Source organism: Rhinatrema bivittatum, chromosome 2, assembly GCF_901001135.1.
Source record: "Rhinatrema bivittatum chromosome 2, aRhiBiv1.1, whole genome shotgun sequence".
NCBI classification, from domain to species: Eukaryota; Metazoa; Chordata; class Amphibia; order Gymnophiona; family Rhinatrematidae; genus Rhinatrema; species Rhinatrema bivittatum.
In genome coordinates this window covers 395340608-395365904 of record NC_042616.1, presented here as the reverse complement: position 1 = coordinate 395365904, position 25297 = coordinate 395340608, and the positions used below count along the sequence as shown (strand labels likewise).

At 44.1% G+C, this 25297-nt stretch overlaps 1 protein-coding gene across 1 annotated transcript in view; it reads left to right on the top strand.

Annotated features, from left to right (window-relative positions):
* The window catches only part of CTNND2 (catenin delta 2), a 2320710-nt gene that overhangs the window by 1645671 nt on the left and 649742 nt on the right, over positions 1–25297 (top strand). Inside the window, 1 exon segment of the mRNA XM_029590042.1 lies at positions 11041–11173. Within this exon segment, the coding sequence (XP_029445902.1) occupies positions 11041–11173 (133 nt within the window).

The window sequence follows — 25297 nt, the reverse complement described above, 5'->3', positions numbered from 1 at the left end:
AAGAGTTAACCTGAGTTAAGTTCGAGTCCAATTTTACCAACACATTCCACAGATCCCCTAGATTCACATTGGCTGGATCTACAGAACTTATTTGAGAGTCGCCAATATTAACAATGATATTCTCCTCCCCTACTTCAGAGTAGGTGACTGGTTCAGCTTCTGCCAATACATGTTGCGATTCAAGATCACTCACATTTGGCGATTCCGTTCCAGCCTGGAGTACCTCTTTCATTGCTCCTGGGGGCTGTGGAGGTGTAAGCGCAGTGCCTGGACTTAGCGTTGCATCCGAGGTGCTACGCATGCTGTTCATTCTTGGCATTTCCTGCCGGTTTACGTGGGCGTCCATGGGTCCAGTTTTGGTTGTAGTAGGCGATGAGGTGGTATATCTCGCTTTTCTCTTCCTTCCCATTCCAAAGTTGTTATCCAACACGTTCTTAGAAGGGACTCTTACATGGTCAAAGCTGGTCTAAGCCGCGCGCCGGCGTTGGCTGCGTGCCGGCGTGCCTCGGAATTTAAAGATCCTGGGCCCTGGTGATGACATCGAGCACTCTGGGTCAGCTGATCCCTCGCTTCTCACCTCCTTTAGCGATTCTGATGTTATTCAGCTGGGTTTCCTTCTCTCAGAGTCTCTACCAGGATGGCTCGATATCCCTTCTCAGCCAAAGCCAGCCCCACTGAAACGCTGGCGTGCCTTGGAATTTAAAGATCCTGGGCCCTGGTGATGACGTCGAGCACTCTGGGTCAGCTGATCCCTCGCTTCTCACTTCCTTTAGCGATTCTGATGTTATTCAGCTGGGTTTCCTTCTCTCAGAGTCTCTACCAGGATGGCTCGATATCCCTTCTCAGCCAAAGCCAGCCCCCGGAAGCAGGTATTTTCTAACATGCACATTCTCTGCTTCTCAAAACATTTTCTTGTGCAGGTGCTTTTAATAATCAGTTTGCCAATACCCTGGTCAGTTCACCCTGTTGTCAATTTGCTAGGGAGTTAGTAATCTGTTGCGCTCTCCTCCTCCAGAGGTGAGGAGTCAGCAATCTGCTGTCACTCACCCCGCCAGGAGGGCGGAGTTAGCAAACTGTTCTGCTTTTCTCTTAAAAGGAGGAAGAGTAGCAATCTGTCATGATCTCCTCCAGAAGGGAGGAGTTAGCTATCTGTAGCGCTTACCCCGCCAGGAGGGCAGAGTTAGTAATCTGTAGTGAACTGCTGTTAGATGCTCCTGTAAGGAAAGGAGGTAGCAAGCTGTTATGGACCAACTCCCCAGGGAAGAGGAGCTGGCAATCTGTTCTATGATACTCTTCTGAGGAGAGGAGCTAACAATAGGATATTGTACTTCGCTACTGAGGTAGCAGTCTATCATGCCTCCACTATGGAGTAGCAATCTTTTATATATAGGCTGCTGGCAAGTCTCATAGAAAGAGAAGGTAGCTATCTATATAATATACTTCCGTGAGCGGTGTTAGTGGTCTGTAGTGGTTGGCTCCCACAGAGTGATAGTAATGTAAGGAATGACCACTAGGAAGAGATGGTGAATCCCTGGGCTGATGGCAGATGACAGCACCCTCAGGAGGAAATCCTGAGAGGAACCACTGGCTAGGCTAGAATATGAAGTAAACACAAATAGTTCTTTATTAAGCTGGACCACCAGAGGTGGCAGTAGAGAGTCGAGGTGTCCGGTAGGGCTGAAGTCCTTCTGATACTGGAATGTAATCTCTGGGTCGCTGAGCTGTAGAGAGAGACTAGAAGGAGTGAGTAGACAGGGTATACTGGATACAAGATGGTACACTCACAGTAGTAGATGTCTGCAATGGTCTCTATGCCACAGAGAGTCTTCAGTATATTCCGGAATAGGAGCCATAGGCGAGCACTGGTTCCTCTACACAGTCTGTAATAAGAACTCACAATAGCTGTATATGAAATGGCTTCTAGAGTAGAAGAGTCTGTAAAGGATTCTAGGAACATGGGCCCTCGTGGAGTGAGTACCGGTTCCTATCTGCAATCTTTCCAATGTAACTCTTGATCTCCATACCTACGATAGGGTCTTGGAGGAAGGGAGTCTTCAGAGCTATAGGAATGTAGGCCCTCGTGGAGCAAGTACCGATTCCTATGTACACTAGAACTCACTGTGTTCACGTCCGCGATCGCTTCCAGGCAATGAGGAGTCTTCTGAGTATTCCGGCAATCTGAAATCAAGAAGAGAGAGCGGAGCCCCCGTGGAGCGGGTACTCCTGGTAAGTTTGAAAAGGCCAAGCAGTGGGGAAGGATTCCCCTGGCTGACTCAGATCGTTGTTGCAAGTATTGTGGACTACCGAAGCAAGTCCTGTTGGAGTTCCTTGCTAACTCGTTAGAGGTTAGCAAACAAAGACCTTTTAAAGTGGAAATGGATGACGTCACTACGGGGGGATGCCCCCGAGGTTCGCATCCTTGCTGGTACAAAGTCTGGAGCGCGCGCCCTTACATCATCAGGAACATGGCGGATCCGTAGCGTCGAGCCAGCCCGGGGACACTGGGACCAAGAGGCAGAGAGAAGCCACGGCTGCAACTGTCCATTAGAGCCGAAGGGAGTCGCTCCCAAGGTAAAGAGGGTGGAGCGAGGGGCAAGAAGAGGCACAAACGCAACACACCCAGACCCTCCACCACTTCACCCTGACACCGTACTACTTAACCCAGACCTGCCATCCAGAAACTGCACGTGAAAGACATGCGCAATTTCATTTCTGTGACTAGAATAGCAGGTATAAAAGCGTGCATGTAAGTTGTACGTACACCATCTACAGGTACTTGTGTGCGTACTTCCAAACCCTGTCCTAGAATGCTCTTGAAGCATCCTCTTAACTCCCATAATCATTAGTGTGCATGCCCTTCCAGCCTTCTCTGTAAGGGCTGCATGCATGCATACATCCCAGTTGTGAGGTGAATTTTCAAAACGTTGCATGTGGAGAAACGAGCACATCCACACTTAAAATAGCCTCTACTCGTGTATTCCATATTTTCTAAATGTCCAAAATACACACATATTTTCACTTTTGCATGCACATGCACACATGCAAAAAAAGAGGTGGCCTGGGGTGATCTGTGGTGGGGCTAAAACTTTTGGTCATGTAAGTTGCTATTTTAAAAGAGACTTACACTTGTACATTTGCCTACTTGTGTATTTTTACTCCTGTGAATTATCTGGCGTAAATGATATTACACGGGTTTATTGAGTAGTACTGGCTGGATGGGAGGTTTGGGTGAGCTGGGGGGAGTTCAGGTTGAATAATCAGGAAGGTCGCGATCCCCTGGAGAAGGACTGGGCAAACTGAATGGTAAACTAGCTATTTTCATTTTCCCTTGCATGTTTTAAAATTGGCCAACTTGTGCATGTAAATCAGGCTTAGGCACGTAAGTCCTACTTTACTTTCATTCGTAAAATATGCGCACATATATTTTTTAAATAGTTGAGAAAAGGATGGACGTTCATTGCATTGCATGTATTTGCACGTAAGCCTACATAAGTGCATGTGTTGTGGGGTAGAGATACGTGTATTTTTTTAAAACACACATATATCATACACATGAAATATAAAATAGGTTAATTTTTAAAGGAGCCACAAATGTTAATGTAACACATTATTGTAGCAATTTTCAAAAGCCATTTACCTGCGTTAAGGTAAACGATAAACCTGTTGACAATTCAATGGCATATATTTTAGCAATTTCAAAAGCCCACTTACATGTGTAAAGGTGCATTTACACATGTAAAACTCAGGTTTAAGTATGTAAATTCTTGTAAAACTTAGGCATTATTTGTATAGATCTGCTTGCGGCCATATAACACGTATGTATATGCCACCACCCGCATTTGTTTGAAAATTATCCTCTTTAAGGTAAATTTTCAAAATGTTGTGCATGTAAAATCGCCTGTGCTTGCACATATCCTATTTTATAAACCCAAACATATACGCTTAAGTAAGCATGAGTGAGCAAAATTGCACATGTAAAAAAATGGGAGGTCCAGGGACATTCCCCAGCGGGACCAAAATGTATGCGGATAAATTGCTATTTTAGTGCCTGCCAGAGCAATGCAGGTAAGTCTGTTTCCTGCCTCTATTTACACCTGCTGATTATCTGGTGTAAGTGAGAATAAGTTTTATTGCCAAACACTGACTGGGTGAGGGGACGTGGGTAATCTGGGGGGAGTTCAGGCTGAAGAATTAGGAGAGTCTCCATGATCTAGAGATGGGCTGGGCAAACTGGTGGCCAGATTGGTAAGACTGGTAATTTTCTTCACGCGTGCATGTTTTAAAATGTGTGGACTTGTGCGCGTAAAAGCTGACAAGTGTTAAGGAAAATACGTGTGTGAAATCTCAATGGGCTAGATTTTAAAAGCCCTGCGCATGTAAATCCTGCCATTTACGCGCGCAGGGCACTCGCGCACCGGTGCACCTATTTTGCATAGGCTGCTGGCGCGTGCAAAGCCCCGGGATGCGTGTAAGTCCCAGGGCTTTGTAAAAGGGGCAGGAAGGGGCATGTCCAGGGGCGTGGTGGCAGCCCGGGGGCGTGTCCTGAGGGCGTGTCTGGGATCAGGGGGCGGTCCGGGGCGGGTCTAGGGGCATGGTAATGGTTCGGGGGCGGGCCGGTAGGGCGGTCCCGAGTTCCCCGGCACTGCAGCCTGTGCCGGGGGATGCTGAGGCGGCGCGAGCAAGTTACGCCTGCTTCCAGCAGGCGTAACTTGCACAACAAAAGGTAGGGGGGGGATTTAGGTAGGGTTGGGGGGTGGGGTAGATAGGGGAAGGGAGGGGAAGGTGGGGGGACGCGGAAGGAAAGTTCCCTCCGAGGCCGCTCTGATTTCGGAGTGGCCTCAGAGGGAACGGAGGCAGGCTGCGCGGCTCGGTGTGCGCAGGCTGCCGATTTTGCGCAGCCTTGCGTGCGCCGACCCCAGATTTTATAAGATACACGCTGCTACGCGCGTATCTTATAAAATCCGGTGTACTTTTGTTCGCGCGCGCATATGTTTTTAAGATCTACCTCTATGCGTAAATGTTTAAGCAATACTTAGCCAAACAAGGGCTGGATTTACTAATGCCACAAGGCATAGTGAATTCGGCGGTAATGGGGGGTGGGGGGGAGAAATGGGAGGGCGGTCCTGCGATAGCTGGCAGTGATCGCACCTCCGCGGTGTGATCGCTGCCGGCGTCGCACCAAATAATTACACCATAAAAGGTGTATTCAGCGCGAAACTGGCAGTGAAAACGCAGCGTACCTTTCGCTGTCGGCGAAGTCTTTGCAGCTTCAGCCCCTGTGCCGCCCCGATGACTCCTCTTCCGGGGCTGACGCTGCCCCAACTCCTCCCCGATCTTGGTATCGCATGCGTTCGATCCGCTTGGAAAATGACCCCCTAAGTCTTAGAAAGCAATACTTAGTCAGATAAGCAGTACTTTTTGAGACATATCTGGCTAAGTGAGGGCAAAGCCACCACTTAGGCGGAAAAGTCAGAATTGATCCAGTTATGTTGAAAATACATGTGAGTGTTGTAGGGTAAATGTAATGATTGTGAGTCCTTGTGCTGTGCCGAGGTTGATACAGCCTAGTAAGCATACCTACTAGGTTCCTGTTAACAGCTGGCGAACACACCCTGGTCTAGGACAAGCTAGAGCTTCGCCAGAACTAGCCCTGTTCCCCATAGGTTGAGCTCTTGGGTTCCAGGGGCCAGCAGGGCTTAGATGGGCCTCAAGGGCGACCAACAGAGAGTCCAGGGATGGGCTGAGACTTAGGGCAGACAGCAGGCAGTGTGTAGCCAAGATACGAGGCAAGGTCAGGACCAGGTGGCAAGCAAGGGAGTAGTCAAGTCCAAAGCATAGGTCAGAAACAGAGAGTCAGACCAAGACAAACAAGATGCAGAGGGACAGGATATGACAAGACGGACAAAGCAAGACTAGCAGACAAGGAGAGGCAATAGAAATAGGGCAAGGAGAGGAACAGGGAAGACAGGACGGAGCAAGGTGAGGCTGGATGAGATGAGGCGAGGCTGGACAAGCTGGATGAGGCAAGGCTGGGATGAGGTTGTGGCAGTACATTCTGCTGGCTAGGCAAGGGACCTGTTGCTGAGGCAATAGTTGAATGTGTGGCTGGGGTTTAAATACCCAGCTGCTCTGACATCATCATGGTGTACTACTGCTGCATTTCCTGCTGTGGGGCCTATATCAGATGCATGCAGTTGTGCACATGCGCCTAGGGAACATTAGCCAGGAGTGATGACGGCGTCGGGGTGAGTGTGGCTGGTCGTAGCCTTCCCACGGCCTGCCAATTGTAACAGTAGATTTATGCATATTTCATATCATGTACGCACATTTGCATGCTTGATGTAAAATACATGTGCATGAGTGCACGCTCAGTTATACATGCATATATGGGCCCTTATTTGTATGTTTTAAAGTTATCTTTCTTCAGTGTAGAATCCCCACATAACTCTTTTAAAATCGACCTCTCAGCGTTCTAATTCAGCAAGAATGCTCACAGCAGTTGGCATTATGGTGAGATTATGGCTGATGTAAATAGATGTCTGGAGTTCATGGCAAAGGCATTTAACATAAAAGTTAGAGATGTGAATCGGAACCGGAATCGGTTCGGATTCCGGTTCCGATTCACATCATGTTTTTTTTTTCGTCCGGCCCGATCGCGGTTTTGTTTATCGGCTGCGCCCAAGCCGATAAACAAAAAACCCACCCCGACCCTTTAAAACGAATCCCTTAGCTTCCCCCACCCTCCCGACCCCCCCCAAAAAACATTTTACAGGTACCTGGTGGTCCAGTGGGGGTCCCGGGAGCGATCTCCCGCTCCCGGGCTGTCGGCTGCTACTAATAAAAATGGCGCCGATGGCCTTTGCCCTTACCATGTGATGGGGTATCCGTGCCATTGGCCGGCCCCTGTCACATGGAGGGAGCACTGGATGGCCGGCGCCATCTTTAAAAATGGAATGGGCCATCCAGTGCTCCTACCATGTGACAGGGGCCAGCCAATGGCACGGATACCCCGTCACATGGTAAGGGCAAAGGGCCATCGGCGCCATTTTGATTAGTGGCAGCCTAAGGCCCGGGAGCGGGAGATCGCTCCCGGGACCGCCATTGGACCACCAGGTACCTGTAAAAAGTTTTTTGGGGGGTCGGGAGGGTGGGGGAAGCTAAGGGATTAGTTTTAAAGGGTCGGGGTGGGTTTAGGGGTTATTTTTGTGTGCCGTTTTTCCCGCCCTCCCCCAAAACGATAAGAGAACCCCCACGAACAATATTGTGGGGTTTTCCTATCGTTTTGGGGGAGCCCCCAATTTCTGACGATTTTGAAAATATCGTACGATATTTTCAATCGTCCGAAGCCCGATTCACATCCCTAATAAAAGTAAAGGATAGGATGGCTGATGAAGACTGCCAGTCCCATGTAGTCTACCCATTTCCCCTGTCTACTGCAGTACCTCCGACATTCTTTGGTCTGCAGCTGTTCCCGCAACATCTGCTAAGGGTTCTCAGGGCCATTCCCAAGCTTTCTCAAAGACTAATCGAGAAAATTATTTTTCACTCAACGCACAATAAAGCTCTGGAATTTGTTGCCAGAGAATGTGGTTAGTGCAGTTAGTGTAGCTGGGTTCAAAAAAGGTTGGGATAAGTTCTTGGAGGAGAAGTCCATTAACGGCTATTATTAATCAAGTTTATTAGGGAATAGGCACTGCTATTAATTGCATCAGTAGCATGGGATCTTCTTAGTGTTTGGGTAATTGCCAGGTTCTTGTGGCCTGGTTTGGCCTCTGTTGGAAACAGGATGCTGGGCTTGATGGGCCCTTGGTCTGACCCAGCATGGCAATTTCTTATGTTCTAATTGCAATACTGCTTTTATCTCCAGGACATAATGATGAGGCAGTTGGCAATTATCATACAATGTTCTCAGTCAATTTCACTATAATTGTTAGAAAATATAATTTTAAATGTCATTTTGAATTATCTAATTACATTTCCAACTGCTTCATCAGCAACGATATTCAACAGGTGTTTACCATCAGGTAACATGTCCTATGTCTGGCAGCTGGTCAGTCTATAGTAATGGACCATTAAATATTTAGCAAAAGCTTTTTTCTTTTTTTCTTCTTGTTTATCCACAGACAGATAACAGTAATTGCAAACATACTTAGGGAGTTCAATAGTATCCTCACAATTTATGTAAGTTATATAACAGGGCAGAACCCTTAAGAATAATCGATTGTAAATGTGTTGCTACCTGGTATTGTAACAAAGGCAAGGTCAGAGGTGCTCTAAAAAAAAATCCAAAGCATTTTCTTTTGAGGAACTGATTGATTCTTGCTGAGTAGGAAGGCTTTTCATTTTTTCTATTCCATTCCTTGAACATACAGCAAGTTTATGTAAATAAGCGTTTAGTGTAGTTTGTGTAACAAAAGGGCATAAAACCTTTAGAATAGTGCATTAAGCAGTTTAACTTTTAACATGGCTGATAACAGGTGTGAATTAGCAGCCTGCCTCTCCTCCGCCCCCTGCCCTTGGTGATTTAAAAAGCTATCTAGAGCTTGAAGACCTCCTTTCTCCCCAAGACTGTGGCAGGGGCTCTTAGCTCTGAAGTCAGTGATCCCTCCCCTCAAGATCTGTGGATTGCACCAATCTCACACACATTAACAGGTACATTTTCAAAGGCCCACACACGTAAATTTCGGAGTTTACATGCGTGACTGGGCCTTGCTTCCCCGTGACTGGGCCGTGCTTCCCCGGGACAGCACCATTAGCTGCTGTCCCGGGGAAGCACGCGCTGGCAGTCGACCAGCGTGCAGAAGTTGCTTCTGCTCCGATGGAGTAGTAAGTAAAAAAAACAAAATAAATGGGGATAGGTTTAGGTTAGGGGTCGGGGAGGAGAAAGGAAGAGATGGGAAGGGTAGGGTTAGGGATAGAAAAGTTCCCTCCCAGTCCGCTCCATCATTCTAGCACTTGTGCGCGTATCGGGGTTTATGCGCGTGGCCGGGCCTGTTGTAAAATGTATGCGGCGTGCGCAAGGCCCGGCGCACATATGTTATAAATTCTCATGGCTCCTTAATTGGAATGGACTGGGAGGTAACTGGGGGAGGCCCGATTGCATCGTCATGCCTAGTTTACTAAAATTCACCCCTCCTGTGCATGCCGCCCTCACATGCGTGGCCATGAGATTTTATAACATGCGAGCACCGGCACGCACATGTTATAAAATTGGTACGGCCATGTGCATGCGTGCGTTCCTTTAAAAATCGACCTCTTAATTCTCCCCCCCCATCCCCATCCTTGTCTACCCTTCAGCCAGGGCAGAAGTGTTTTTTTTTTAGAGCAGAAGCAAAGATGAAAATTGTTTCAGCTGACCCGATGCTCTCCTTTGTAGATTTGTATTATTGTGTTGACTTTAGATTGTGAATGTAAAGTGTGGGATTTGCCTCGGACAACATGTTGGAGGTTGTGGAATACAAGTTTGAGCAAATAAATAAAAGTGGAGTGTAGGAGAGCATCGGGTCAACCAGTGCCATTATTACCTGGGGAACTTGCAGGACAGGTGTGAATGGGAATCTTTCCTGCCCTGAAGACCCTGTCTGCACCAGTGAATGTGGTGGGAAGGAGAATCCTGGTTGATAGGGCGGGAGGGGAGTAGGGAGGTCTTCGGGTTATTGGAACCCCTGTGGTCATGTGGAAGACATCTCAGCCCCTTCTCAGATCTGAGAATGTGGTGCCTGGGAGATAGTCGTCGAGCCACAGCAGGCCCTTCCTTCACCATTGGAGCAGGGACATTGACAGGCATATTAGCCTGCCAATGCCTTCAGACAAAAGGAACCAGACCTTTTAAGAAATAGTTAACTTTTTGCGTTACCGGGTGGGTTGCCACAAATTGTGTTCATTTTGATATTAATAAGCTGCTTTATTTGCATGCGACACAGCTCTTTAACATTTTTGGTGCATTATGGCAAATTTATTTTGCATTAATTGTAACGCAAGACTATGTTTTGTTATAACGGGCTAGCACACTAACACAGTCTTTTAACTCATGTTAATGTGCTTGCTCACTTCTGGAAACGGGCTCCCTCAATTTTGTGAAGATGACACGGTTCCATTAAGGATTTTGTAGTGTTTGTAGCGGACAGTTTATACAATAGAATTTTAAAAGGCATTTTGAATTATTTAATTACATTTTCAATTGCCACCATTTCCTAGGTATTTGTATTGATTTCTATAGTATAAGGGAACATGTTGCGCAGGTCGAAGCAAACATGGCTAAACTTGCGGGCCGCAAATGAGTCCGATTTTTCAGGATAAGCAATATTTAATATTGATGTGTACATTTTCATTTTAAGCAACAGATTAATTTGCATAGCTTGGTAAGCCCCTCCCCCCCAACCAGACCCTTTTATTGCCCTCCAGGGCTAGAATTCTGACCCCCCCCCTACCACCACCCCAGTATAGCAAGGGCAACTAACTGCAGTAAGTACTCTTATTTGCTTTGCAAAGTGCTCTGTCAAGAGTGCTCGATAAAGGCAAGAAATAAAATGTACCTTCGCCTGCATCTTTTAGGTTATTTTATGACAGGAAAATGTTGTCTTCTTAAAGCTAGAGAAAAAAAAATATATATATTTGACAGAACAGGCATGTAAACAAACAATTATAATGTGATTAGAACATGTTCTAAGCAAATGTCATCTTTTTAAACTACTGGCATGATTTTCTGTCAGCATCTCCTCTGCCTGCGCTCCCTGTGTTACTTTTGATTCATGTTGTTTTAAATTAAAAATAAAGCCTCCCAGGGAAAACAATTTGGGCGAAACCTGGCCTTCTGTTACGTTCTGTCAAATCAAAAGACATTTAAGAGACATGGTCTCTTTTGATATTTTATGTTATTAATGATAGACATTTAAAAAACAACAAAGCAACCCTAGCAGCATATCAGTCTGGCAGTGGGTGATAACGAGGTTGGTGGATCGCTGTTGTCTGGTGGTGGAAAGTGTGTCGGATAAGTTTCAGAATATGTTCCTAATGTTGTCCTCGTGCCTTTCTGTGCAGAGAGTTTGGATGGAGAGACCCAGAACTTCCTGAAGTAATACAGATGTTGCAGCATCAGTTCCCTTCAGTACAGTCCAATGCTGCTGCCTACCTGCAACATCTATGTTTTGGGGACAATAAAATTAAAGGAGAGGTAAGTCACTTTGTTTCTTGCTTACAGCCAGAAAGAAAAAAATAACAGTAATGGGAATGAATGGAGGAAATCAGAGGGATTTATGACCTCTGAATCTTTCCTCATTGTGGAGCAAGGAGAAACATTAGTGCCAATAAATGAGCTTTGGCTATTTTTTTCTCCCAAACAATAATCAATGGTACAGTTGCCTACAAGTGTTAAAGTTCTGACTCATATTGGATGATTGGCTGCATATAGTAGTGGGTCAGTCTTCAAAAAAATAGAGAGAACCTAATTTAGGAAACCAAAATTTGGCTGGATAAGTAAATTTTCCGATGAATCTAGCTGGTCTGATTTTCAGCTGAAAATCTCTCTAAATCTAGTCGACTTCAACTTACCTACTCGATATGAAGGAGAACAATCCATGCTGGTGAGCAATGAAAATTAGCGCTAGCCAGCTAAATTCTCATTAACCCGCTCCAATTAAATCTAAAGTATGGGGTTGGTCAACACCTTCTCAAACCCCCTCCCCTGCATGCTTCCTGCCTCGAGGCAAAAGTGTGACATGAGGATTCCACTCCCTCTGTGAAATCTCAAAATGGAGCCATGGGCTGACAGCCTCCTTCCCCCTGGATCCTCCCTACCACCCAAAGGAAAAAGTAAGGTGAGAAGGCCAACATTCCCTCCTCCCTTCCAAACATCTGGCAAGGAAGTGGGCCAAGAGACTCTCCCTTATAATCCCCTCCCCCTTTCCTCCCGCTCGATTCCTGAAAAACACACCCCATCACTTATCCTCCCTCTTAAAAGACCCATTAAAAGCTACCAAGCTGGGCTCTGAAGAGCATTCAGGCTTGCCTCCCCCTGGATTCATGCCCAACATTGCTCTGACAATGATGCATTTATTTATTTAAACGTGTACATTCTGCTCCCTCCACTGTTGGGGCATATCACATGGCAGACATTTGCCTTGGGTGGGAAGTAAAGACATCCGAGGGTAGGGCCTTTCAGCTCCCTGCTTGCTCAGGTGGGATGGAGGAGCTTACTGGGGGAGTGGAGGCACTGTTCATCTTGGAACTTGGTGAAGAAGGGAGGGAGGATCCAGCTGGCCAGATTTAGATCTTCTGTGGTGGTGCCTAAGTTTGGTTGGCCAAGTTAGGCAACTGGCCCTGAACATCAGCACTAGCCACCTAGTTTTCTGCTCCAAATCCCCGTTCTAACTTCGCCCCTGAGCCTGCACAGAATTTGAATTGAGCTGGCTAAATTTAACAGCTTAAAGAAACTAGCCGTCTACAGGTAACTGCTTAACTTACAGTTAATTGTAAAAAGCTTTGCTTTTGGTAGAGTGGAAGAGTAGCCTAGTGGTTAGAGCAGTGGGCTATAAATCAGGGAGGCCAGCATTCAAATCTCACTATTGCTCCTTGTCACCTTGGCATTTTATCCTCCATTGTCTCAAGTACAGACTTAAAATGGGAGCTGTCTGGAGCTAGGGAAAGACCCCCAGTACCTGAATGTTATGCACTTTGAAGTGGCAAAAGCAGAATATAAAAATCTGGTAAATTACATAAATAAAAAGTCCTTTCTTTAACCAGCTAAATCTGTTAAAAAATGTATCAGAGGCATTAATGTAAGTATTAATGTGTGCAATGTGTTGGTCAACTCAGGTTCCTAATGTGCTTTAAATAGCCTTTGAAGTACTTGCATTAACATTGATACGCTCATGTTAATGCTGATGATAACATTTGTGATAATGAGGTCATGAGACAAATTACTTTATTATTCAGTATTATGGGGAAACCAAATGTGTGTTAAATATTTGCAAATGTTAACACAGATGTGTTAACGTGTACAATGTAAATAAACCTTCAAAGGTTTATTCTGCGTTGATTCTGGTGTTAACATCTGCATTGATTTGTGTGCTCTAGCTTTTTCCTACCTACCTTTACTTTGTAAATATTGTGTTAACATGGTTGTTAATTGCACATATTAACATGGATCATTAACATTAACAGGATTTTTATGTGGCTCAGTTAATAGACCCTGTAGTCTAAGGGTGACCAACTCGAGAGCCAGGAAAAGGCCAGGTTTTCAGGATATCCATAATAAATCTGCATGAGAGAGATTTCCATGCACTGCCTCCACTGTATGCAAATCTATGTCATGCATGTTAATTGTGGATATCCTGAAAACCTGGACTCTGTGGTCTCGAGGATGGGAATTGGCTACTTCTGCTGGAATCACATTAAAAAGATATGTTTATTCATGGATCCTTGCATTGCAAGCTTAATACAGGTTTTAATTCAAAGCACCACAAAAATACTTCTAATGAAAAATATTGGATAGTGATGGGAAAATGTTCTCTAGTTCTTGATAGGTTTATGCGCCGACCTGGCTGGTAGCTCCCAGTTTGAACTGGGTACTCTTGCCTTCAAACCCTGCCCCTCCCTCCCACCACCTTCTCATTTGGTTTTTGTCTGCAGCTCAGTTTATCCTTGAGAGGATTGATCTGTCCCACGATGTTTCTCAGTGAGACAGTTAAATGATTACAGCTATTTGTTCGTTGTACAACCACTGCTTCCTTCTGCTTGCCATAGATCGAGAGTCTCTGGGCAGCTGCCCAAGTGAGTGAAAAAAAAAAATGCAATTTGTACCACTGCCAGTTGTCGAGAGGAAATCCAGAGAGACTGGCTATCATCATTTTGGGCCACCCCGTCGGATGATCTGGCTCTTATTGCTGTTTGTGATGTGTGAGTAATGAGCTTAATGCGTGTCACAGTTGTACTGACACAAAGCACTCAGATTAGCACAAGGTACTGTAATGAACAGTGCTCAAGAAATTGTTATGCTGTTTAATATGCTCTTTCCCCTACATAGATATCTTGCAGCCTTACAGTATGATGGTAACAATCCAGGAGAAAATGTCACATCCATAACCGAAAAGACAGTTGAGACCTATAGTGCGATTGCTTGCACAGTGTTGCAAATTTTGTTTAGAAGCATTAAGCGACCACACCATGGTTGTTGTAAGGAGAGTGTCATATTTACAGGTAGATTTTAAAAGCGTTACGCGGGCAAAAATGGCCCCATACGTGCGTATGTGGGCCGCGCACGAATTTTAAGGAGCTGAGAATCACGCGTGCACCTACCTGTGCGAGCGTCAGGAATGAGGAGCTAGAAAAGGGGGCAGGGCAGGGGTGTTCTGGGATGGGGCCAAGGCTTACGTGCATATCCCCCATATTTTGCGAGGCTGAACGTGTGGCAACGCGTGCCATGCGTAACTTTATTACTGGCCCTGATGAGGTGCAAGTCTGGAGATTTTGGGCCAGAGGGATCCTGCACACCGGGAGGGAGAGAGAGAGAGAGAGGGAAAGAGAATCTGATACTCTATATATCTCCCACTGTAAGATGAGCACTTTCAACTCAGGGTGGGGTTTTTTTGGGGGGGTAATAGTGTTACTTTGTGCTGCCTAGGGCACAAGGGTCTGTAGACCCTTGGAACATCGCCCCCCCCCCCCCTCCCCTCAAACCATGTTGGAGAAGCATTGAAGTGTTTCGCTAGGAAGAGCACTGTGTATTGTAGCTTACTTTTTCTGTGATCCTTATTCACTGGTTATTGCAGACCTTTGTGCTCTAAACATAGTTTGGAGCCCTCCAGAAAACATCACCATTATCTGAAATCCATTAAGATCTTTATTATGCATAAACCATTTTTTGGATAGTTTGAAAACTGCTGGTGCTGCCATAAATTTATACAATTTTAATTGTTTTCCTCTTCTAGTTTTTCCCTCTTAATGCGGGTGATACCCCCAATTGATTGGAATGGATATAATGTATTTGTTATAGCGTTGTCATAACCAAAAATATTGTCACAATCAAGGTAATAAGAATGTGCAGCCTTATCAAGTGTATACACGTCTTAGTTGTAATGCTGATTTTTCCTTTAAATGCCTCCCAGGTTGATATTCAGAAACCCACTAAGCAGATAAGATTACCGGCTAATTTTCAGGTGAACATGACTGGCAAGGTTTTCAGCTGAAAATTAGTCTTAAACTTAAGCCATTGAATGTTAGCCAGCTCGGTTTACTGTGCTGTGGGAATTTAACTGGATAGCACTGAAAATCGGCACTCGAGGCTGTCCATCTCCCAAGGCTCAAATTTAAAAAGAACATAAAGATGAAACCATGTTTTCTTCAAATGTGGGAACCCTACTCAGTCACTGCCTCCTAGGAAGCAGAGTCAACTGATTAACGCTTGATTTGGGGCTTCTTTACTAGGAGGATGGTTAGAAGTTGGTTGGAGATCGCCTTCAAGATGTGTTCATGTTTGATGGGGGAGAGGGGGTAAAGACAGGAGAAGGATGGGTGACAGAAACATTCATTCATCTGGCGATTAAATAAAGTAAAAGGGCTACAGATTGTGTCAATAAGGTGAAGAAGGGGTAGAGTAAGAGAGGGCGGGTGATGGCTTAGACTGGGGAAGGGAAGAGAAAATAAAAAATATTATTTTTCAAGTACTGAAATTCTGTTATAAGCTGTATCATTGTTTCTTTCTGTTTAATACAAAGATTTAAATATTAAAAAGAACAGGGCCGCCAGCTTCCCTGCTGTTCCCCCCCCCAATGAAAATATTGGGCAGGGTGGGGGTGTTGTCAGATATCCTGCAATATTCTCCCTCTTTCCTGCATGTAGCATTGGGGGAGGGGGAGAGCTGGCCCGCTCCACACACATGAAACCCCTCTCTCCATCTGCTTAGGTGAATACAATGTTGGGCAGTGGGGTTGCGGTCCCTCCCGTGACGTTTCCTCGCCCTGCAGCCAAAGATCCTCTGCTCTTGCAGTCCCTTCCAGTATATATAGAAAAAGTTTCAGCCGCGCCCCCCTCCCACCACTCATGCCCCCCCCTATACTGAATCCCTATTGCTTGTGGGCCTCCTCCTTCTTGCACCACCCTCCCCCCCCCCCCCCTGTTTCCAAAATTCCCTGGCTAAGCCTGGAGGAGCTATGGGCTTCATTGTACCTTCTGGTTTAGCATCCAGCATTTCTCTGACAGCAATGCTGGTAGAGTGGGCTTTTGCGAGACTTTTGCTTTCGCTTGTGGGGAGGCGAGGAATCTACCTGCAACCCTGCTGCTCAGCATTGTCTTTATCCAAATGGATGGGGGATTCATGTATTCGGCCTCCCTGCGTCACATTTATTTTGCAGCAGGACAGAGGGAGGATCCTGCAGGGTAGCTGTCAGGCCCCCCCTGTTAACCATTCTCTTCCTCGTTGAATATTGCCTTTTTAAAAAGAAAAAGTTAACCGTCAAACTTCGACTGGACTTAGCTGGATAAACTTAACCATGCCCCAGGAACAGCCGGACTCTACGTCCTTTTCATCTGGTTGAATTTTAACCGAGTAATGACCAGGACTGGATTTAACTTTGCTGGGCCCATAGGTAATGGGGAAGTTGTTCATTCTGCAGAAGGCGAGGGGAGGTTCCCCTCAGTCAACCCTACCCAAATGTTCCCCTCTCAGGGCGTCCCGCTCCTCCCCACCCCCCATCTCCAAGTCATGGCGACACTTGTCCTCTCTAGCTGTGCCGGCCCCACAACTGCAACTGGAGAGAGAGAAATTTCAGCGTGAAGCTGCCTGCAGCCTCACGGGCTGACAGACCCTATGGCAGCCTACCCCCTTTTCTTAGTTGGACTTCCTGTTGCAATGGAATGTCATGCGAGGAGTGAAGCATTGCAGGCTCTGTCAGCACACAAGGCTTCGGGAGGCCCTGTGCTCAGTTTTCTCTCTCCAGTTACTGCCGTGGGGCCAGTTCCACTACAGAGGATGAGCAGCAAGGAGCCCAGATGATGGCATGGCGCAAGTGGCAACGCTCCATCTCCTATAAAAAGTTAGTGCCTTAGGCAGTTACCTACATTTTTCTGTGGCTAATTCTGGGCCTGGTAAAGACTTGCTCATTTATAAGTTATTTGGTGTGATTGGTGGGACGTTCAAATCTCAGGGTCTGTCCGAATAAGTCCTGAAATTATCTGAACAAACCCAGTTGAGTATCGACCTCTTCAATATTATAGTTCTTACAGAGTTGATGTAATTGATAAATTGATCTCCGCACTTCACTTCCAGTTTTATGTAATATAATATGATCATCAGGCAAAAGTGTAGGAAGAGTGATTTTCCAAAGACATTTTTCGCCGTTAAAACAGTTCTTTACCTGGCTTGTTGTAAAGTTGCCCATCCGATATACAGATAAACTTACATGCGTGTGTCCTGTATACCTGCAAGTTGACCTGGACTGAGCAAAGGCATTCTAAGGGGCAGAGCTGGGGAGAAGTTTGCACTTATTTGTATACGTTTGTGTTTTCAAAAGTATGCATATAAACTTTCCGGAAAAAGTTTTATGCACAAATTAGCAGGTATAATTGTATGCAGGTAATTTGGCTGGGATAGTTTCCAAAGTGAATGTATATGCGTAAGGTTGCTTTGAAAATTTGGGTAACTTGGGCATATTTGCAGACCTTTTTTTTGAAGGCTGTTTCAAAATTATCCCCTTGTATGAGTAAATATATTGTGATTCAGTGGTATGCTCTGGTCAACTAAATTCTTCCTTTCCCTAAGAAGGTTGCTAATATAGATATTTAACAGTGTTGCTGATCAGCCAGAAAATGAGCATGCATAGTGCACAGTTTATCAAATATGTGCTATGCATTGTACATAATCTCTTCAAATGTTTTGTTTATAAGGCATCCTTTCTCTGGAATGCCCTGCCAGTAGCTGTGCGTCAAGAAATTAATTATCCTAGATTTCAGAAGAGCATAAAAACCTGTCTTTTTACTCAGGTTTTTAGTTTAATCACGAGAACATGGAAGTTATAGGTTTATGTGGAGTTTTGTTCTTTGTCGTGTTTACTTAATATTATGTTTATTTTACATTGTATATCTACATGATTTGATTGAACAAATCAATAAACTTTAAGACCAGATCTGCTGGAGAAGCCACCCAATATGCAGTGTTGTATGAAGAGAAGAATATCTGTTCTTTCAGAGTGAACGTCTCTCTGGAAATTGTTAACTTTGGAGGGAATTGAAAAGAGACTCTTCCAGTCAGCTTGGTGACCACTAGTTTTATCTGTGTATTTATTGAAAAGATTTATAGTCTACTTATATTGGACTAAAAAAACACACTAAAGGAATTACAATAAATAGTGTAATATAAACAAAATGACATTAAATTCAGTGCATAAAACTTACATATTAATTTTTTTTTATTTAATAGCATTTCTGAATCGCTTTACAGATAAAACTGTCACCCCAAGTGATGTACAAAGATCACAGTTTACACAAGGTATAAACTTCACATACTTAAAACAAAATCATTACAAATATAACAAAACACAGGTAATTCCACCCCCCCACAAATGTCTCATCCTCCCAGTATAAACTGTGCAAATCCCATAGTGGAGCATATACATTCTATATTAATAGAGCTAGCATTCAAGCATTTACTCCAGAGAAGGCTTCATGGACTAGAAGTTAAGGACCAATAACATCCACGCCATTGGGAGACTGTTGTACGAGACATTTACATTGGTCTTTATAGAAATGTAGCTAAAGGAGCAGCTTTGCAGGAGATAATAAGCTCCTGAGGCAGGAAGACAATGTTGATTTTTCCAGGATGCACTTCCCTGAAGGAGAAAGTCAGAGAGTGTTTGGAAGGTTCGCTGTCCTGCTGTAGAAAGCCTGAGCCAGGTTGGTGATTCATTCAGCTGCTGTGAAATGAGTAATGGACAGTTACCTTAACAGTAATAATGACCACAAACTGAGGAGGGCTGAAATTGGAAAGAAGCAGACTCTTTGTCAAGAGTTTATTTCCTCTCTTATAAGAGTACTTGAAAAGAGATATTTCCCGACTCTGCTCTGAGCGGATTCAGAATTGCCTCATTCATAATAAAGAAGATGATCAGGTGAAGCTTGCCAGCTATCCTGGCCGCTTCCAATGTTGTTCTGAGAGCAATGCTGGAAACATAAGCCACCAGCGTCATTGTCAGAATAATCTTGTGATGGCTATGTACAGGCTATCCTGGCACAGAAAGGAGCTCAGTAAGGTACGGGGTGGGTGGAAGGGAGGGGAAGGAGAGGAGGGGAGCACAGCGCTGACCCATCCTACTTTCATTTTTTTTCTAAATATTTGTAGAGATTTGGTGGGTGGGGGTTTCAGCCTGGCAGGACACTTACTTTTTTTTTACATCAACTTGGTGTCTGTGATTTTTCAGCCAACCCGCTTAATTTTATTACCATGAAAGTGCCTAGTAATGAGCTGCTTTGCATGGAAATGCAAAGCGACTCATTACCATTTTGGTGATATTGAGGGGTAAATTAACATGTGATATTTAAAATGTGTGTTATTGCTACCGCAAGGCATTTACCACATGGGAAACCCTTGATATGGATTGGTAAATGATCTCCTTAACCAGATAAATGGTACCAACCCTGGAATGCCTTCAGGTTATCCAGCTAAGTTTTAGCTGGCTAACTACTTAGCAGGACAACTAAAAGGCATTATAGCTTGTGATAAATTGTAAACCTTGGTGTGTGGCTATGTGCCAGACTTAGTCAGACAAATGCACTGAATATCGACCTCAAATTACATCATAGATATAATAAATATATGCTAATAAAAATTTTAAATAATAAATAAATCATAAAAATACATATCCATCAATAATTCTGGTTTTACTCCGCATGCATTGGTTTTCTTAGTATCTTAAAAGTAATTATTCGTTATTAAAATCTTTCTTAAAAAGCAACATTTTACAACTTTCCTAAAATCCACGTAATCTTTGCAGAGACAGACTTTATAGGCAATGCACTCCACAAACAGGACTGCTACAGAGAATGCTTTATTTCTAGTCCTAGTCAACTTGGTCTCTTTAAGTTTATGGATATACATTTTTAAATGTTTGAAGAAGATATGAAATTTGAAGGTAACATTCACAAATCATAGTTGTCTCGAAGTTTTTACTTGGAGGAAAGGAAAATGAATCTGAGAAATGTGTGAGACTGTAAAATCTTGTTGCATTATAACATCTGCATATGTGAACAGGTTTAGCCCCATATTCTTGCTCCAGAGAGTTGTAACTCCTGAGAGTGTAATGATCAGTAATCTCACATCATTGGTATAGAGTCACAGATGATCTAGCATTGGGGATCTGCACAGCAGATAGACTTACAAACAACAAAATGTTATTTCCTGAAAACAGTTGTCAAGACTTAATACCGTGGGCATTACTGTGGCTAAGCATTACAAAATAGTGAACAGAGAAAACCATTTAACACTCTTGCTTGCTACCCAGCTTAAGATTAATTTTTTTTCATTAATTTTTCTTGCTCTAAAGGCATCTTACTTCTTTGGATAAGATCATCCTATTAAAAAGATCTAGTTGTGCAGTTTTATGTGATAACACCATTCTGGTCTGCCGGAAAATGACACCTGGCCATCTGCTGAGGCCTTACAACAGGGCACTTAAGGTTTTGGCAATAATAGCTCATCTCTGTAAGCTGAAAAACTAATTTCATCTCTGAGACCTACTATGCCACACGCCATGCTCAAGATTGCATTCCCACAGTTCGGTGAAACCATGAGATAGTGAAGTATTATTGTAGCGGTGCTGTAACTTGAGCTAGCTGAGTATAAAGCTTTGCAGTAGATTAGTGGATACTTTCTACTGCTTTCTATCAATTTCTTCTTGGCCTGTGCTGTCGATTTTTGCCCTAGGCGGAAAATGGGAGAAGACCTTTTCTTAAGAGAGAGCCTTTGGGAAGTATTGGTGTACCTGACTACCTGTGCTGGGTTTAGAAGAACAGTGATATATAAAGGAGTAGATGTGCATACTACCAACTTAAAATTGGGAGCCCCTGTGATTTTTGTAATGGAAGTTAAATGAGCTAAGGAACATAAATTATATACTGTATATAGACCTCCCAAATGTTGTACAAAATATAATTCCGCACTCAAGCAACTGTCAATAGCTGAATAGGTTCAACAAGGCAAAGTATAAGAGTAACTTCTATTAATAGTTCTGAGGCTGCAGAAGAACAAAGGCTTTGTCATCCCAAACGTGCATTCTGTAATACTTTTCTGCAACATATATTTAGTTATAATAAATCAATTAATTTCACATATGATTAAAGGTGTGTTTTAAAAATTGCCCAGCCATTGAGTGGTCTGACTAACATTGCATTGTACTAAAAAAAAACAAAAAAAACCCCCACAATGCAAGGGAGAGGTGGATTGCAGGAAAATATCAGCCCAGGGGATTTTTTCAGAACCAGCCCACGGGGTATCTGACATCCTCATGCGCTGTCCCTACAACACGTGTTTCAACAGTTCCCAAAAGCTCACCCCTTGAGAGGTACATCATGTGACCTGCAACCTGGCAGAATTGAGCCAGAAAATCTCTATCATAGATTTCACCTTTTTCCTAAGTACAGCACACCCTAGACCAGGAGAGAGCAAACAGAGCTGCACTCCCCCCTTCCATCTATGCAAGCGATTTGGCTCCCCACAACTTTGGTTCCATCTCTCATATATATATATATCCTGGATTCCTGGTTTGGTGTTAGACGCTTGCCAACCAATCAGTCCTTGAATCAGTTGCCAAATTATTTATCTATTTATTTATTTATTTATTTTTAATTTTTATATACCGATGTTCTTGTAAGAAATACAAATCACTCCGGTTTACATAAAACAGTGAAATGCCCTAAAAAGGGGAGGGGCTTTACATAATGAGACAACCTCACTGCCAGTCAATGTCAGGGACACACACACACCACACTCTCTCGCTCAGAAACAAAGACATGCAAATACACAATCTGTTGCAATCAGTATGTAGGTGTGTCTGTTAGAGATGTGAATCGGAACCGGAATCTGTTCCGATTCCGGTTCCGATTCACATCGTGAATTGTTTTTTTCATGCGGCCCGATCGGGTTTTTTTTTATCGGCTGCGCCCAAGCCGATAAACAAAAAACCCACCCGACAATTCAAGACAGCTCCCTTAGCTTCCCCCACCCTCTCGACCCCCCCCCCTCCCCCCAAAACATTTTAAATTACCTGGTGGTCCAGTGATGGTCCCAGGAGCGATCTCCCGCGCTTGGGCTGTCGACTGCCACTAATAAAAATGGTGCCGATGGCCCTTTGCCCTTACCATGTAACAGGGTATCCGTGCCATTGGCCGGCCCCTGTCACATGGTAGGAGCACTGGATGGCCCGCGCCATTTTTAAAGATGGCGCCGGCTGTGTATTACTCCTACCATGTGACAGGGGCCGGCCAATGGCACGGATACCCTGTTACATGGTAAGGGCAAAGGGCCATCGGCGCCATTTTTATTAGTGGCAGCCGACAGCCCGGGAGTGGGAGATCGCTCCCGGGACTACCACTGGACCACCAGGTAATTTAAAACATTTCTTTTGGGGGGGGGGGGTCGGGAGGGCAGGGGAAGCTAAGGGAGATGTTTTAAAGGGTCAGGGTGAGTTTAGGGATTATTTTTGTGTGCCGTTTTTCCCGCCCTCCCCCAAAACGATAAGAGAACCCCCACAAACAATTTCATGGGGTTTTCCTATCTGTTTCGGGGAGCCCCCGATTTCTGATGATTTGAAAATATCGTACGATATTTTCAATTGTCAGAAATATGATTCACATCCCTAGTGTCTGTGTCTGAGCAAGAGAGTGTCTGTGTGTTTGTGTAAGATAGACTTACACCCACACCCACACACACACACACACGCTAACACAAAGTATGAGTGTGGATGGGGAGAGCCACTGACCCAAAGCAGCACAGCTCCAGACAGAATCCTGCTTTCCTACATGGAGCCAGTGAAGTCAGGGTTGAGAGTATTAGGCACCCTAGCTGAACTTTACAGCCTTATACCCCCCTTCTGCCCCAACATCCTTATACATAATTAATATTTATGCATTTATAACTAATTTTACATGAAAGAGGACATCCAAAGTAGGTTTCAGATGTAAAAATTTTACAACATGTATATTATATTTACATGTGATGCTATAACACCAACCAGAAAACCTTGCCAAAAAAAAAAAAAGACATGGAACCCATATTTCTCTTCAATAAGCTAAAAAGCCATTGGATAGGAGGTTGTGTCTTGATGTGAATTGCTAATTGGTTAAAAGACAGGAAACAAAATGGTCATTTTTACCAGTGGAGAAAAGGTGAATTGTGGAGTGCCCCAAAGATCTGTCCTGGAACCAGTGCTATTCAACTTGTTCATTTATGCTCTAGAAAGGGGAGCGATAAGTGAAGTGAACAAATTTGCAGATTGCACACAAATATTCAGGATAATTAAAACACAGGCAGATTGTAAGAAACTACAGAAAGACTTTGCAAGACTAGCGAATTGGGCATCTAATTGGCAGATGAAATGTAATATGAAAAAAAGAAAAGCAATGCACATAGGGAAAAATAACCCTAATTTTACATATACAATGATGGATTCTGCATTATGAATAACCACCCATGAAAAAGGTAAAGGAGTCACTGGGTGACCAATACATTGAAATCCTCAGCTCAGAGTGTGATAGTAGACAGAAAAACAAAGAGAATGCTAGAAATAATTAAAAAAGGAATGGAGAATAAAACCAAGAACATTATAATGCCTCTGTATATATCATTGACATGGCAGTATCTTGAGTGTGCAGTTCTGGTCACTCTATCTCTAAAAGGATATAGTAGATTTAGAAAAGGTACAGAGAAGGGCAACCAGATTAGTTAAGGATTTGGAACAGCTCCCATATGGAGAAAGGCTAAACAGGTTAGGGCTCTTCAGCTTGGAGAATACTTTTTCCAATTTGTTTTAAATTTGTAGGGATGTGCAGAGGGAGGCCATATGTTGCATTCGGAATTCGTATTCGTCGGGGGGCAGATATGTTGCATTCGGCAAGGGGTGGCCCCCCGATATGTTAATGAATTCATTCTTATCCATTGCTCCTACCTTGTGACAGGGGCTCACCAATGGCACCGGTAGCCCCTGTGACATAGTAAGGTCAAAGGCTATAGGCGCCATTTTGAATACCGGCACCCAAGGGCATGAGTGCAGGAGATGGCTCCCGGACCCCCGCTGGACCACCAGGGAGTTCTGGTAAGTCTTGGGGGGGGGGGGGGGTCAGGAGGGTGGGGGGTTTGTTTAAATTTGCTCCTTTAGACGGACGAATAATTCGGCGAAGATTTGTTGTATTCGTGGGGAATCGCGATACGTTTCGCGACGTAACGAATACAACGAATATGGCCCTAAACGTTGCGGATTATCAATACGTTAGAAACAAATGCATACCCCTATAAATTTGCTACTTATTAGTTTCAGAGATAATCCCCTAGTCCTAGTGTTATCTGAAAGGGTAAATAGCTGTTTCTCATTTACCTATTCTATTCCACTAACATTTTTATAGACCTCAATCTTATCCTGTCTCTCTTTTTTCACTCAGTGCACAATAAAGTTATGGAATTCACTGCCTGACAAATCCATTGCTTATTCCTGGGATAAGCAGCATGGAATCTGTCTTCCCCTTGGGATCCTGCCAGGTATCTGTGACCTGGATTGGCCACTGTTGAAAACAGGATACTGGGCTTGATTGGCCTTTGGTCTAACGCAGTTTCATGTTCTTATCATGACAGCTAGCATAACTGAATTTAAAAAGAGTTTGGACAAGATCATGGAAGAAAAATCCATAGTTATTAACCAGGTGACTCAGGGAGACCTACCACTTGTCACAGGGAGATAGCAACAAGAAATTGAATCTCCTTTTAGGGACTGGCCACTGTTGGAGACAAGACGCTGGACTTGATGGACCTTTAGTCTGAACTAGCATGGCACTTATGTTCTTATGGCAGTAGGCCTATTGTATGGGTTGGGGCCTGGATCTCAGAAAGCCTTGAGTAAACTGAATTACAATTATAATACAGTAAATCTCCACCCCAAAACAGCACTAACTGCCAGCACGCAGAGAGTTACACCAGACTCGAAAACACCAATACACTTCCTATTTGGAAAAGAAAACAAGTCAGTCCCTAAACAGAACATGCTAGCAAAATACTTCACCTTGGTTACACATACAGAACACAAACAGACCCTCAAACACAGAA